General features: G+C 43.2%; 1 protein-coding gene across 1 annotated transcript in view; it reads left to right on the plus strand.

Annotated features, from left to right (window-relative positions):
• The window catches only part of LOC116819066 (latent-transforming growth factor beta-binding protein 1-like), a 159,000-nt gene that overhangs the window by 36,173 nt on the left and 110,455 nt on the right, over nucleotides 1-12,372 (plus strand). Inside the window, exon 3 of the mRNA XM_032770472.2 lies at nucleotides 6,467-6,755. Coding sequence (XP_032626363.1) covers nucleotides 6,467-6,755 — 289 coding nt within the window. The remainder of the gene's footprint in view (nucleotides 1-6,466; nucleotides 6,756-12,372) is intronic.

A 12,372-nucleotide genomic window follows, 5' to 3' on the forward strand; every position in this document is an offset into this window, starting at 1 on the left:
CACCCGCCATAGCGGCGCCACTCTAGGGGGCGACCTGCCGGCCCGCTTGAGTTGCTAGGGTAAAAGTTTCCGACGAACGTGCACGCGCGGCGCGTACACCTACTGGAATGGATATGAGCAACACATCTCGAAGAACAAGAGTTACAAGGTAAGTAACCATGTTTTTCTGTGTCTGCATAACTTTATCAGCTTTTATAAAGTGTCTATCACCATAGCATCTGGATGCTGTGTGGGGACTACAGAAAAATGGCGTGATATCTCCAGAGAGGCAGCTGTTCTCTGTCTTACTCTTGGGTTAGCCACTGAGCTCCTATCTACCAACAGGTGTGTTTCATAATGCTCTAGCTATGGAGGAGTAGCACTGTGAGCTTCCCTTCTCCACCTGCGTTGTCTGGTGGTTTCTGTTTGCAACTCTCTGACCCCTTGTGTCATGATTTGGCAATGTGAGTCTATTCATATTGAAAGAGAAACAAAGTATTATGAAGAAATTTGGCATTTCCTTCATTGAGTGTCTTTTTGAACAAGTTAAAATACAGTGCAAGTAATTGCCCTCTGATTTGCTGAGTTAATGAGTATAACAGTTATCCAGTAATTTCTATTTAATATCTTACGCTTTGTGGAGTGCTAAGCTGGTGATGAGGTAGCCATTTTTATAATGTATCAAACAGAATTTCTAAAACTGATAATCCACATTCTTTGCTTCCTTTTTGTTTAGACACGGGCATTAATACACACAAGTCCATTTATCCATCAATAACAATGTACTTAAAACATAAGTGAAATCATTTCTTGAATTTTAATAAAATCTTCCAGTGGTCAGACTGATAGATTTTCATTTCTTCATAGCAGTGTTGACGTAAAGGATTTTAGATGGAAGTGGAAGAAGATTTGTGTATCAGAGTGGTCCACTGTGGCCATTAGTTGTGGAGTTCCACTTACTTTGTCATTAAACCTCCAGTTTGAAGAATATTGTGCATGCTTAGCAAGTGTTAAATCTTCTGGATTTGTCTTTGAAATAAAGGTCAAAGGTCTATTTTTTTCAAAGGCCATGTACATTGGCCAAACTGGACAGCCTCTATGCAAAGAATAAATGGACACAAATCAGATACCAAGAATTGTAACATTTAAAAACCAGTAGGAGAGCACGTCAATCTCCCTGGACACTTAGTGGCAATTCTTCACCAAAAAAAACTTTAGAAACAGACTTCAGTGAGACTGCAGAACTGGAATTAATTTTCAAATGGGACACCATCAAATTAGGCCTGAATAAAGACTGGGAGTGGATGGGTCATTACAAAAAGTAATGTTCCCTCTGCTGATACTCTCTCATTCTTATCAACTGTTGGAAATGGCTGATGTCCACCCTGATTACATTGACCTCATTAGTACTACAAAAGTAGTTTCCCCTCTCTTGATATTCACCCCTTCTTGTCAACTGTTGAGAATAGGCCACTTCCACCTTAATTGAACTGGCCTTGTTACCACTAACCCCCCCCCCCCCCCCCTGGTAAGGCAACTCTCATCTTTTCATGTGGTGTGTGTGTGTGTGTGTGTATTCATTCATACTGCTTACTGTATTTTTCACTCCATGAATCTGATGAAGTGGGTTTTAGCCCACAAAAGCTTATGCCCATATACATTTGTTAGTCTCTAAGGTGCCACAAGGACTCCTCGTTATTTTTGCTGATACAGAATAACAAGGCTGCCACTCTGAAACCTGTAGTAAAAAGGACTTTTTGAGAAAACAGATACTCTTTTCTTTTGTTCTCATTCTTGCATATTTAGGATGAGATTTTCAGAAGCACCACAGGGACTTGTGCTCCTAAATACCTTTTGGTACCTTTGACAGTCTCTCCTATAACAAATACTGGATTAGAATGAGTTAATAAATTATGTATGCAGGCCTTTATCTTCAGATTTGATTTGCGTTCCAAATTCAGAAACATTCTTCACCACATCTGCCCTCACCTTCCGGAACCTTCTCATACATCATTATGTTTGGGGCAGCTGTCTTAGTCCTTTCAACTCACTCTTCTAGCTGTTTCACTACCCACTGTGATCCTTTCCCTTGTTAGCCAATGGCACTTGTTCTTTCAGCTCCACTTAGCAGGTTCTGTTGAAATGTTATTGGCAAAAATGCTATTAAAGATTCTAGACTGCATTTTCTAAATATGTGATATTTTTATTTGGGTTGTATAAGAATCACTTCGGCACTGTACACACTAGCAGGTTATTGCTGTTGTTGGAATAGTTTTAAATACAGTTGTTGATTATGAATAAGGTTGCGAGTCTGTCAAGGAAGGCACAGATTCTGTGACTTTCCAGGACCTCCATAACTTCTGCAGTGGCTGGTGCAGGGGCTTCCTGAGCAACTTGGATGGCTTCCTGGAAGTGATGACATATCCCTTGGCTCCTAGGTGGAGACATGGCCGGGGATGCCACATGCTGCCTCCACCCCAATTGCTGGTTCTGAAGCTCCCATTGGTTGTGCCGTGCCTCACTCCCAAGCACCCAAGATTTAGTCAAGGGTATATAATATAAGTCATGGACAGGTCACAGGCTGTAAATTTTTGTTTACTGCCCATGACCTGTCCATGACTCTTACTAAAAATACTGTGACTAAAACCTAGCCTTAATTATAAAACAATAATTTTGGGGATACTGTGGCAAATTAATGAAATCTGAGTCCAGAGGCAAAATGCAACTAAAATATTTAGTCATGAAGATTTGTTTTTAAAATGTATTTGTTACTGTAAATCCTCATGCCATCTTTCTGAGAGAAGGAAACAATCTCTCCTAAAACCAACCAAAATGTAAACAAATACATGTAAAAACAAATATAAACAGACTTCATAAGGGATCATCTTTTTGTTCTCTTTGTGTAGTGCTTAGCATGTGTCGTGGTCTGTGACTGGGATTCCTGTGTGCTACAGTAATACAAATAATAAACAATAACACAATATTTGATTCCTCTGGTATCAAACTTTCTTCAGCTATGTAAAGTTCAAGAGGAGATGTATCACCGAAGAACACGTTTATTAAAGAACACGACAATATGGAAAACACATGTTGAGGTTACATAAAATATTCTGATTCCGACTTAACACCCTGGTAATGCACATGTACCGTTAACTGAAAAATTCTCAGTGACTAGCACCCAAACAATCTTAATTCCACCCTACCTTTTGTTTTTAAATATTTTAAGGACCAGTCCAGCTTTCCAGTCCAACTTTCAGGTAGTTTTTCCTTTGACTTAAATGGGTATTCGCCCAGGGCATTGCATATTTTTTTTAACATAAATTTGGATAATTGAATATACTTGTGTATTTATTATTTGTTCTGTGGTATCAGATTTGATGGTTTGTTGTGACCTAAACTGTTCCAATTTTAATATAGTGGACATAATGTTATAATCTGGTATCAGTTATGTTTAGTCAATGTTTAAAGAATAACTTTATCGCTAATGATATTAGCGGTATATACAATTATTATGCTCAATAAGAAGATTGTAGTTTGACTCTGATTACATTCTACAATAATGGGGGCTGTAAGAAATTACCTTTAGATATATATTTGAATTATATTAAGGTTGTTTTGAATTGTTTAGTGCAATAAACTTTAATTTAAATTGAATTGTTTTCAAAAGTAGTTGGTGAAGCTCATTGAAGTGGGGGATGGGCTGTAACATGATATGAGTTTTATAATAGATTCTTTGCTGAATAGACTGATTGGGGAAAATAGGAGCACCATCCTTGGGTGAAACACAACAGTTCAAATAAAAATTAGAGGTTTAATGGGAAAAGTACATGTTAAGAGACCAGAGAAGAACTGGAACTGACCAAAAATAGCCAGTATTGCAGAGAAAGAAACAGCTTTAAAATTCTGCAGATAAAATAGTACTGGTAAGACTGCAAAAAAGAAGCCTCTATTTGCCTGTTGATGTTTGTTGGTTAAATAAGATTGAAATATTCTGGTTTTAGTGGGCTAATGAAAGAGATTACCTATGCAGACCACTAGCTCTCCCACAGCTGGAGGTTTGTTATAGGAAATTTATTGCATCAGGATTAGCACAGTTTTCATTAATCATTTCTTTTTCTCACATAAATTAATTATTATGGTTAAGCAGGTGTTAAGCTGATGCTGGCTTTGAAAAGCTGTCTGTCATTATTAACTAATATAACTAGACATATTGAAAGATCTATTGAGACAGGAAGGAAGAAAAATGCAGAGATTATGATATACATTTTGTCTGAAATTTGAGAACAATACGATTGTTTAAAAAGCCCTGCTTTTTCGTTTAGATGGAAATTGCTCCACCAACTTTACTACACATGGCATGAATCTTATTTCAAAAGGGGAAAGAACTGTTTTCTATTTTAGAAGAGAAAGTGTTTTGTTTTAAAAAGCAAACTACTTTGACAGAAACTGTACAAAACTATGTCCTCCACCAAAAATAGGGAAAATTTCTACTTGCTGATGGTTCAGAAAATCACAGCAAGGAAAAAAACTCAGTGATCTTACATGATAGGTAGGATAATGTAACTATACATTTTGTTGCTTTACGTCATTGATTTACAACGCTGATACTGATATTTATTATTACTCTCTCAGATTTTGTTTTTGTTCTTTTAAGGCCAAATTCTGGGCGTATGTGTCTGTAAGGCATGCAGTATAACAGTGGCTCTCAACCTTTCCAGACTACTGGACCCCTTTTAGGATTCTGATTTGTGTACCCCCAAGTGTCACCTCAATTGAAAGTTACTTGCTTACAAAATCAGATATAATATTCCTGAAAAATTGCTTACTTTCTCATTTTTACCATATAATTGTAAAAAAAAAAAAATTGACTGGAATATAATATTATGCGTACATTTCAGTGTATAGTATATAGAGCAGTATAAAAAAATCATTGTATGAAATTTGTTTGTACTGACTTCACTAGAGCTTTTTATGTATCCTATTGTAAAACTAAGCAAATATTTAGATTAGCTGGTGTGCCCCTGGAAGACATGTGCGTACTGCCATTGTACATGTTCCCAGGGTTGAGGCCACTGCAGTATATTCTTCTTTCACCAGGCTGACTGATCCTGATTTATAAGTGGGTGCAGTTTGGGATAGAAGGGAGTGAAGTGATGGACATCAGCTTTGTTTTTAGAGGTTGGAGTTAGGCAGCCACCTCTCGGAGAGTTTGTATACCACAAGATTTGCAGATACTTGAGTCTGTTATGGCTACAGAACAGCTGGGGCCAGGATTTGCAGGGTTTGGTTATTTGTTTTCCAAGACGGTATAGATGCATGCAGTTAAAATTTTAGGGAAACAATATGGTCTAGTAGATTGAGCATGAAGGTGAGAATATGTAGTTCCCCGAGTTATAATCCTGACAGATCTAAATAATCATTTTGATAATGCTAAGAGGCTGGGTTTTGGAGACTGACATTCTCTGTCCTCTAGTTCTTTCTCAAGTGCTCTATAACTTGGGCCACGTTTGTTCATGAGGGTATTACAGTACTTAGCTCTGAGGGAGGTTTTGCTGCAGTCTTGTGACATATGCTTTGAATGCCGTTAAGGATTAATTATTGCTGTGCTTTTGCATCAAGGAAAGCTAGTTTCTTGGTGGTGTTGCTAGCTAGTGCTAGGACCACTTGTATGTATGGGGTGTGGTGGTGGTTTTTTTTTTTTTTTACACTATTACTATGGCATGTGGACGTAAGGCGTTTTAGTCTCCGCTTTAGTGAAAGGAAATAGGTGAATCATTTAACCTTTCTGTTCCTTGTTTTATTTATCTGTGAAATGAGTAGAACAATTCCCAATAGTGCATTGAATATTTGTAAAGAGAATCTGGTTCCTTGTGTCAATAGTGAAGTTATACACCTCTACCTCGGTATAACGCGACCCGATATAACACGAATTCGGATATAACGTGGTAAAGCAGTGCTCCGGGGGGGGGGGGGGGGAGGGTGCACGCTGGTGGATCAAAGCAAGTTCGATATAACGTGGTTTCACCTATAATGCGGTAAGATTTTTTTGGCTCCCGAGGACAGTGTTATACCAAGGTAGAGATGGATACCTTGCACCAATTTGATATTTAGTGGGTGTGCAAAATGTGTCTAATTTACACACTGAAAGGTAGAAAGCTGGGGAATGAAGCAGAAAGCTACTAACAGGAGGGTATATAATAAAAGTAGCCTCCCACAGTTTATCTTATATTCTATTCTTTGTTCATCAGCTTTCTGCCCGTCGTCATATAAGCATGCACCTTTAATGTCAAATCAATGTGAGTTACACATCTTTACCACATATACAGTTTATATCACTGCTGAATTTTGCCTATTTTGTTTTCAACCATGAGCTTTAATTCTGTCTCTGGGAAACTCCATAATGTTGCCATTGTACTTTGGGGGAGGGTTTGTTGTTTCCATAATGCTTTGCTTCACCAGTACTTTTAAAAATGTCTTTTTTTCTTAGCTCACTGTTCGCCACCATGCCAAAATGGAGGGATGTGTCTGCGACCTCAGCTTTGTGTGTGTAAACCAGGGACGAAAGGTAACTCCTGTGAGGATACAGTCGTGCAAGATACTTCTTCCACTGGCAGTCAGGGCCCTGTGGCTCCACCGTGGCCAATTCCTCAGCAGGCTGCTCAGCAGACTTTCTCTCAGAAGGTACAGGTTCCACAGAAAGTCAGCCCGGTGGCTCAGATGATGTTCACTCTCAAGCAGAAGTCCCCTGTTGGATTACCTCAGCAGCTGCAATCACGGTAAGTCTCCCCCCCCGCCCTTCTTTCTTTCTTTCTTTTAAAATATATTAGATTTAGGGAGAGGCATAATTTTAAAACAAAATATTATTCCTTTTAACTCTCTCCGCAAAGCTGCAAGACTGTTTATTAGCTTGGAGATCTTTTCAAAGAGTTGTTGTGTAAAAGCTTTTTTTCTTTTTTTAACCTCATTAAGTAGATCCACTGTGCCTTTTATAACATATGGGCCAAATCCATTCAATGTACTGGAGAAGTGCCATTAAAGTCAATGTGCCTGATTCTATTCTCACTATGATTTTTACACTGATGTAACTGTTGATATCAATGGAGTTTACTTTTAATTTACACCTGTGTAAGATGAAAATAAGGCCCAAAATGTCATGACTGTTTGAGTTTAATTGAGAACAGAATCCAGAATGGTAGGACTACACAGACGAACGAGGGGAGTAAAATTTTACCTTTACATTGTGCTCTGGTGGTTCTTGGCTTTTTCATTTATGATATGTTTTAATGGCTAGAAAAGTTTATTGCTTTTTCATGGTAAGGTTCACCCATCTGTCAGCATGGTTACTTTAGCCTGTTTGGAACTTGAGGGCAGAACCAGTCACTGGCAACAGGGGAATTTTCCCCTCCTGAAGTTCCCTCCAGTTTTTTCTGCCTCTGCAGCGGCTGAGGGAAATGCCAAAATTTGTTTACAATGTTTAGATTAACAATTTGACTCAATAATGTAGCTGTCTAATTCTGTGCTGTGTCCCAGGGCTGCATTTACCTTTTGGGGAGATTTATTCCTCCACTCCGCTTCCCCTCTCAGGCATGGCGCCCCTGTAGGTTTCAGGGAGATCTCTGAGCAGAGAAAACCCAGAGACAAAAGGCATGATCTGTGTCTCCTGCCTGTTGTGTCTGATGCTTCTTGGGAAGGTGTAAGAGAGGGATAAGGATTTCCAGTCACACCTAAAAGATTGCTGCTGCTATGAGTCATCATGCCCTAATGTCCGGATTATTATTTCCATCTTCTGTTTGTTCTGCCATGCCTTGTCACTGCCTATATCTCTTCCTCCAGCAGTTGTCTAAGGAATGAGGAGAAGGACAGCATCCCAGATGTGGAAGAACTGGCAGGCAGTAAGGAGCCTCTTGGCCACTGTAAAAGGGGTATGCCTGCCCTGTGGTGCCCTCTGCCCTGACCTCCCTATCACAGATTCTCAGGAATAATCCAGAGGTTTATGCTCAATAACAACCCCCCTTTTTAGGACTTATTTATTAACCTAAAACAAATTGAAGTTCAAATATCTTCTGCCCCAGTCTCCCACAGGTCATAGCCCTCTCTCCCCGAATTCTGTCGAATTCCTCTAGGTTTCTCAAAATAAAGTGTCTATCTACTCACTGCAGTCTCCCACTGGGCATAGCCCCTCCTCCCTAAGGTCTATCTGGCTCCAAGCCTTTCTGCTAGGCACAGTTATCGGCCCTTCCCAGGTTCTGCTCAATCTCTCCCTATGAGGTTAGGGGGTTGCACAGGCCCCTTTTTTGGGGCTGTGTTTGCTGGACTCTCGGGTCATTCCTCCAGAAGCTTCCAAAGCTCCTTTCTTCCTGAGTCTTAGCAGCAGAAGCAACTCTCCTTTCTCATCTCTTACCTTCCTGGGGTATGAGAGGTCCATGGGTAGCTCCTCCCCTGCTGCTGTGTCTCCTTTTATAAGGCCTAGGTGCCTTCCCTTAAGCCCAGTTGGGCAGCAGATACTCACAGGTGCACTGGACCCTTAAAGGGGCCAGTCACCCTGTGACAAACACTGTTTGTTTCTTTCTGCTCCGGCCTCCATTTTATAAAGGCGAAAGGTTCCTTAGTGTGCACCAGTTAAAACTTAACCTGGTATCACTACTGAAGAGAAATGTGGTGATCTGGGACTCTGTGTTTCTAACTAGGGGAGACTTTTTAACTGAAAGAGTGGCTGGCTCACTATACAGGCCTTTCACATGTCTCAGCCCCCTCCTTTGGGCATAAAAACTCTCAGGGGGCATCAGACCAACAAAAATAAACAGTCATCCAATACCCTAAGTACCTCCATGTGCTTTCACAAGCAACACTAATATGGGTGGACAGTATTACAAGTGTGGTCCCTCTCAACCTAAAAATCACCTGGTTAAGGGCTTCTTTGGGGAGAGAGTGGGATTCGACTTGTTTCATGTAGTTATATGAGGCTTTGGTCCTTGGGATCAGATGCTCAGATAAATCAGTTCTTTGAGTGCTTGCTCATGTTGATTCTAAGTAGACATGTGCGTGCTGTGTGCACAGTTGTTGGAAGGTTTTTACCCTAGTGGTATCCGTCGGGTTGGCTGTGGAGTCCCCTGGAGTCGTCCCTTCAAGGCAGTGTATATAGGTCTCTGCTGCCTCTTAAGTTTCTTCTTACGGCCAGTGACGGTTGTTGGAGCTGAGTGTCTCTCTTGCTTTGGCAGGTGTTTCCCCGAATATCTCTCTTTTGTCAGCCTGTAAATGGTTAGTGTTAGTTACAGTGGTTAGTTAGCATTGGGGTCATGCCCCAGTTCCGTCCCCTCCTGGGGTTCGGTGCATGCCTTGATCCCAAGGCTTTAAACTGTGTGGAATCTGCCACCAGCCCATGCCAAGGGGTGACCCCCATGACTCCTGCCTAAAGTGTCTGGTGGAGACATCAAACAGATTGCTGCAAGATCTGCAAAAGGTTCTGCCTGGTGCTGTTGGAGACTCCTGCTAGAGAGTTCCAGGTGGAGGAGATGGAGCTCCCTTCCACCTCGGATGCATTTCAGGCAGTCAGGGACCTGATTGCCTTGATGGCACCACAGTCCTCCGCCAGGTGGGACAAACCTCTGGCACTGCAAGGCATGGCGCCATCCAGAGATAAGCCTGCGATGATGAGGCACTGCTCGCTGTCCCCATGGCACCATTCCCTGGCACCATGCTGCTCGGCACCGCTGTGGTCTCTGTGCTCTGAGTGCCAGTTTTATCGGACTCAGAGGCAGAGTCCTATTACTCCAGGCGCAGCTGGCACCGATAAGAGTGGTGCTGCCATAGACAAAAGGCGGGGATGGGGCTTCTCAATGACCTTTCTGGATCCTGCGGGCATACCATCAAGCCCAGCGCACTTATTCCACCAGCTCCCAATCAATAGTTTTGGAAGGGCATGCCCCTTTACCACCCTGGAACCATCCTCAATCACAAGGCACTGAGGTCCCAACTCTAGCACCAAGGCCGCTGCTGGTGCCGAACAGAGCAGCACCGGACAGGATGATTCCAGAGAGACAGGAGGACCCAGTTCTGCCTAGGACATCTTCGCCATCCTCGTCTGACAAGGTGGTGTTGAGTCTTCGTCCTCTGGGCCGCCTCCCATTGATAATAGAGCACATCAGGAGCTGTTATGCAGGGTGGCTCATAATGTGGGGCTTCAGGCTGAGGGGGTGGTCAGGTCAGTGGACCCCAGGGTGGACATCTTAATCCCCAAGAGGCCCCACAAGGTAGCATTACCCCTCATAAAAACCATTCAAACCACCACAAAAACCTTGTGCCAAATTCCTGCTTCCATTCCCCCTACGACTAACGGGGTGGAGAGGAAGTATTTCATCCCTTCTAAAGGATATGCACATCTGTTCACTCATCCACAGCCTGGGTTACTGGCTGTAGCTGCTGTGAATGAGAGAGAAAGATGGGGACAGCAGGGCCCAACTCTGAAATCGAAAGACTCAAGGAAGCTGGATCTCTTCAGCAGGAATGTATATTCCACTGAGGGGATCCAGCTTCGGATTGCTAACCAGCAAATGATCCTGAGTAGACGTAACTTTAATTCATGGAATACTATGATGAAATTTGAAGAATTAATCCGCACAGTTTCTAGAGCGCAGTTTGCAACTGTGATGGAGGAGGGCAAGGCAGGACCTCTTTACAAGCCTTGCTGGATGTGGCAGACTCAGCCATACAAACAATGTCCTCTGCCATAGCCATGAGGAGCTTATGGCTTCAAGTGTCAGGCCTCCTACAGAGGTCCAGTAAACAATTCAGGATCTGCCCTTTTTGGAGCAGACTGACTCCAAGATCCATAGCCTCACCCCTGTTACCCCGAGGAAACATTTTAAACCCCAGCCCCCTCCGCACTTCTACCCTCCCCAGTCTAGGCAGGACTTCTCCAGAAAGCAGGCCAGGAATGGCAGGCCCAAGCCTCCCCATCTGACTCCAGGCCAAGGCTCAATGAGGCAGTCTTCTGGCTCTACTCATGCCTTTTTGAGGGTGTGCCCCAGGACGACACATCAGTCCAGTCACTGGATCATAGAATCATAGATTATTAGGGTTGGAAGGGACCTCAGAAGTTCATCTAGTCCAACCCCCTTCTCAAAGCAGGACCAAATCCCTAAATGGCTCCCTCAAGGATTGAGCTCACAACCTTGAGTTTAGCAGGCCAATGCTCAAACCATTGAGCTATCCCTCCCCCCTCTTCACCTTGTTTTCTGAACTGTCTGTCCTACTTCTGTTGTGCTTGGGTCCAGATAATCTCAGATTTCTGGGTTCTCCACACAATAGAAGTGGGATATTCTCTCCAATTCTGCTCCTCCCTTCCCTGTCCCTCTTCAGGTACCCTTCTCACGAGCAACTCCTCATGCAGTAGGTTCAAATGTTCCTAGTCGCGGGAGCGGAGGTTCCTCGGGAGCGGAGGTTCCTCAGGATCTACGGGACAAGGGTTTTTACTCTCGATATTTCCTAATCTAAAGGGGGTCTCAGACTCATTCTCGACCTGCGAGGCCTCAACAGATTCATGAAGAAGTTGATGTTCTGCATGGTCTCGTTGGCCACCATCATCCCATCCCTGGATCCAGGGAATTGGTATGCCACCCTCAGCCTGGAGGATGCGTACTTTGAGAAATCGATAGTCCCGTCCCACAGACGCTTTCTCAGGTGCATAGTGAACTGCAGTCATTACCAGTTTACAGTCCTTCCCTTCAGCCTGTCAGCAGCCCCTCAAGTTTTCATCAAGTGCATGACAGTCATAGCTGCCTTCCTGAGAAAAAGGCAGGTGCAGGTATTCCCATACTTCAACAACTGGTTGGTCAGGGGCCGCTCCGCAGTACAAGTGGAACAATATGCCAGCGTGATAAGGTCTACCTTCAACAGGCTGGGTCTCATGCTGAATGTACACAGATCAACTCTATTCCCTACCCAGATAATAGAGTTTATAGAGGCAGTGTTGGACTTGGGTCAACTCCGAGCCTTCTTGCCGGAGTCTAGTTTTCAAACAACGCATGACATCCTAGAAGGCTTCAGGCAATACCTCACCACTACAGCAAGGAATTGTTTGAAGCTCCTCAGTCATATGGCATCTTGTATGTACGTAGGCTGAGGCTCAGACCTCTCCACTGCCTGGCTGGCATCAACTTATTGACCTGGCCACGACAGCCTGGACAGGGTGGTCACATTCCCACCACAAGTTCTTGGGTCTCTCTGATGGTGGTTCAATCCACAGGCGGTGTGCGCAGGAGGTCCCCTTCACCAAACTGCATCCCTCACTGTCCCTGGTCACAGATGCGTCAGCAATGGGGTGGAGAGCACATCTGGGAGAGCTCAGGACGCAGGGCGTTTGGTCCCAAGACAAACTTTCACTTCACATCAATG

The sequence above is a fragment of the Chelonoidis abingdonii genome, chromosome 3 (genome assembly GCF_003597395.2).
Source record: "Chelonoidis abingdonii isolate Lonesome George chromosome 3, CheloAbing_2.0, whole genome shotgun sequence".
Taxonomy (NCBI): domain Eukaryota; kingdom Metazoa; phylum Chordata; order Testudines; family Testudinidae; genus Chelonoidis; species Chelonoidis abingdonii.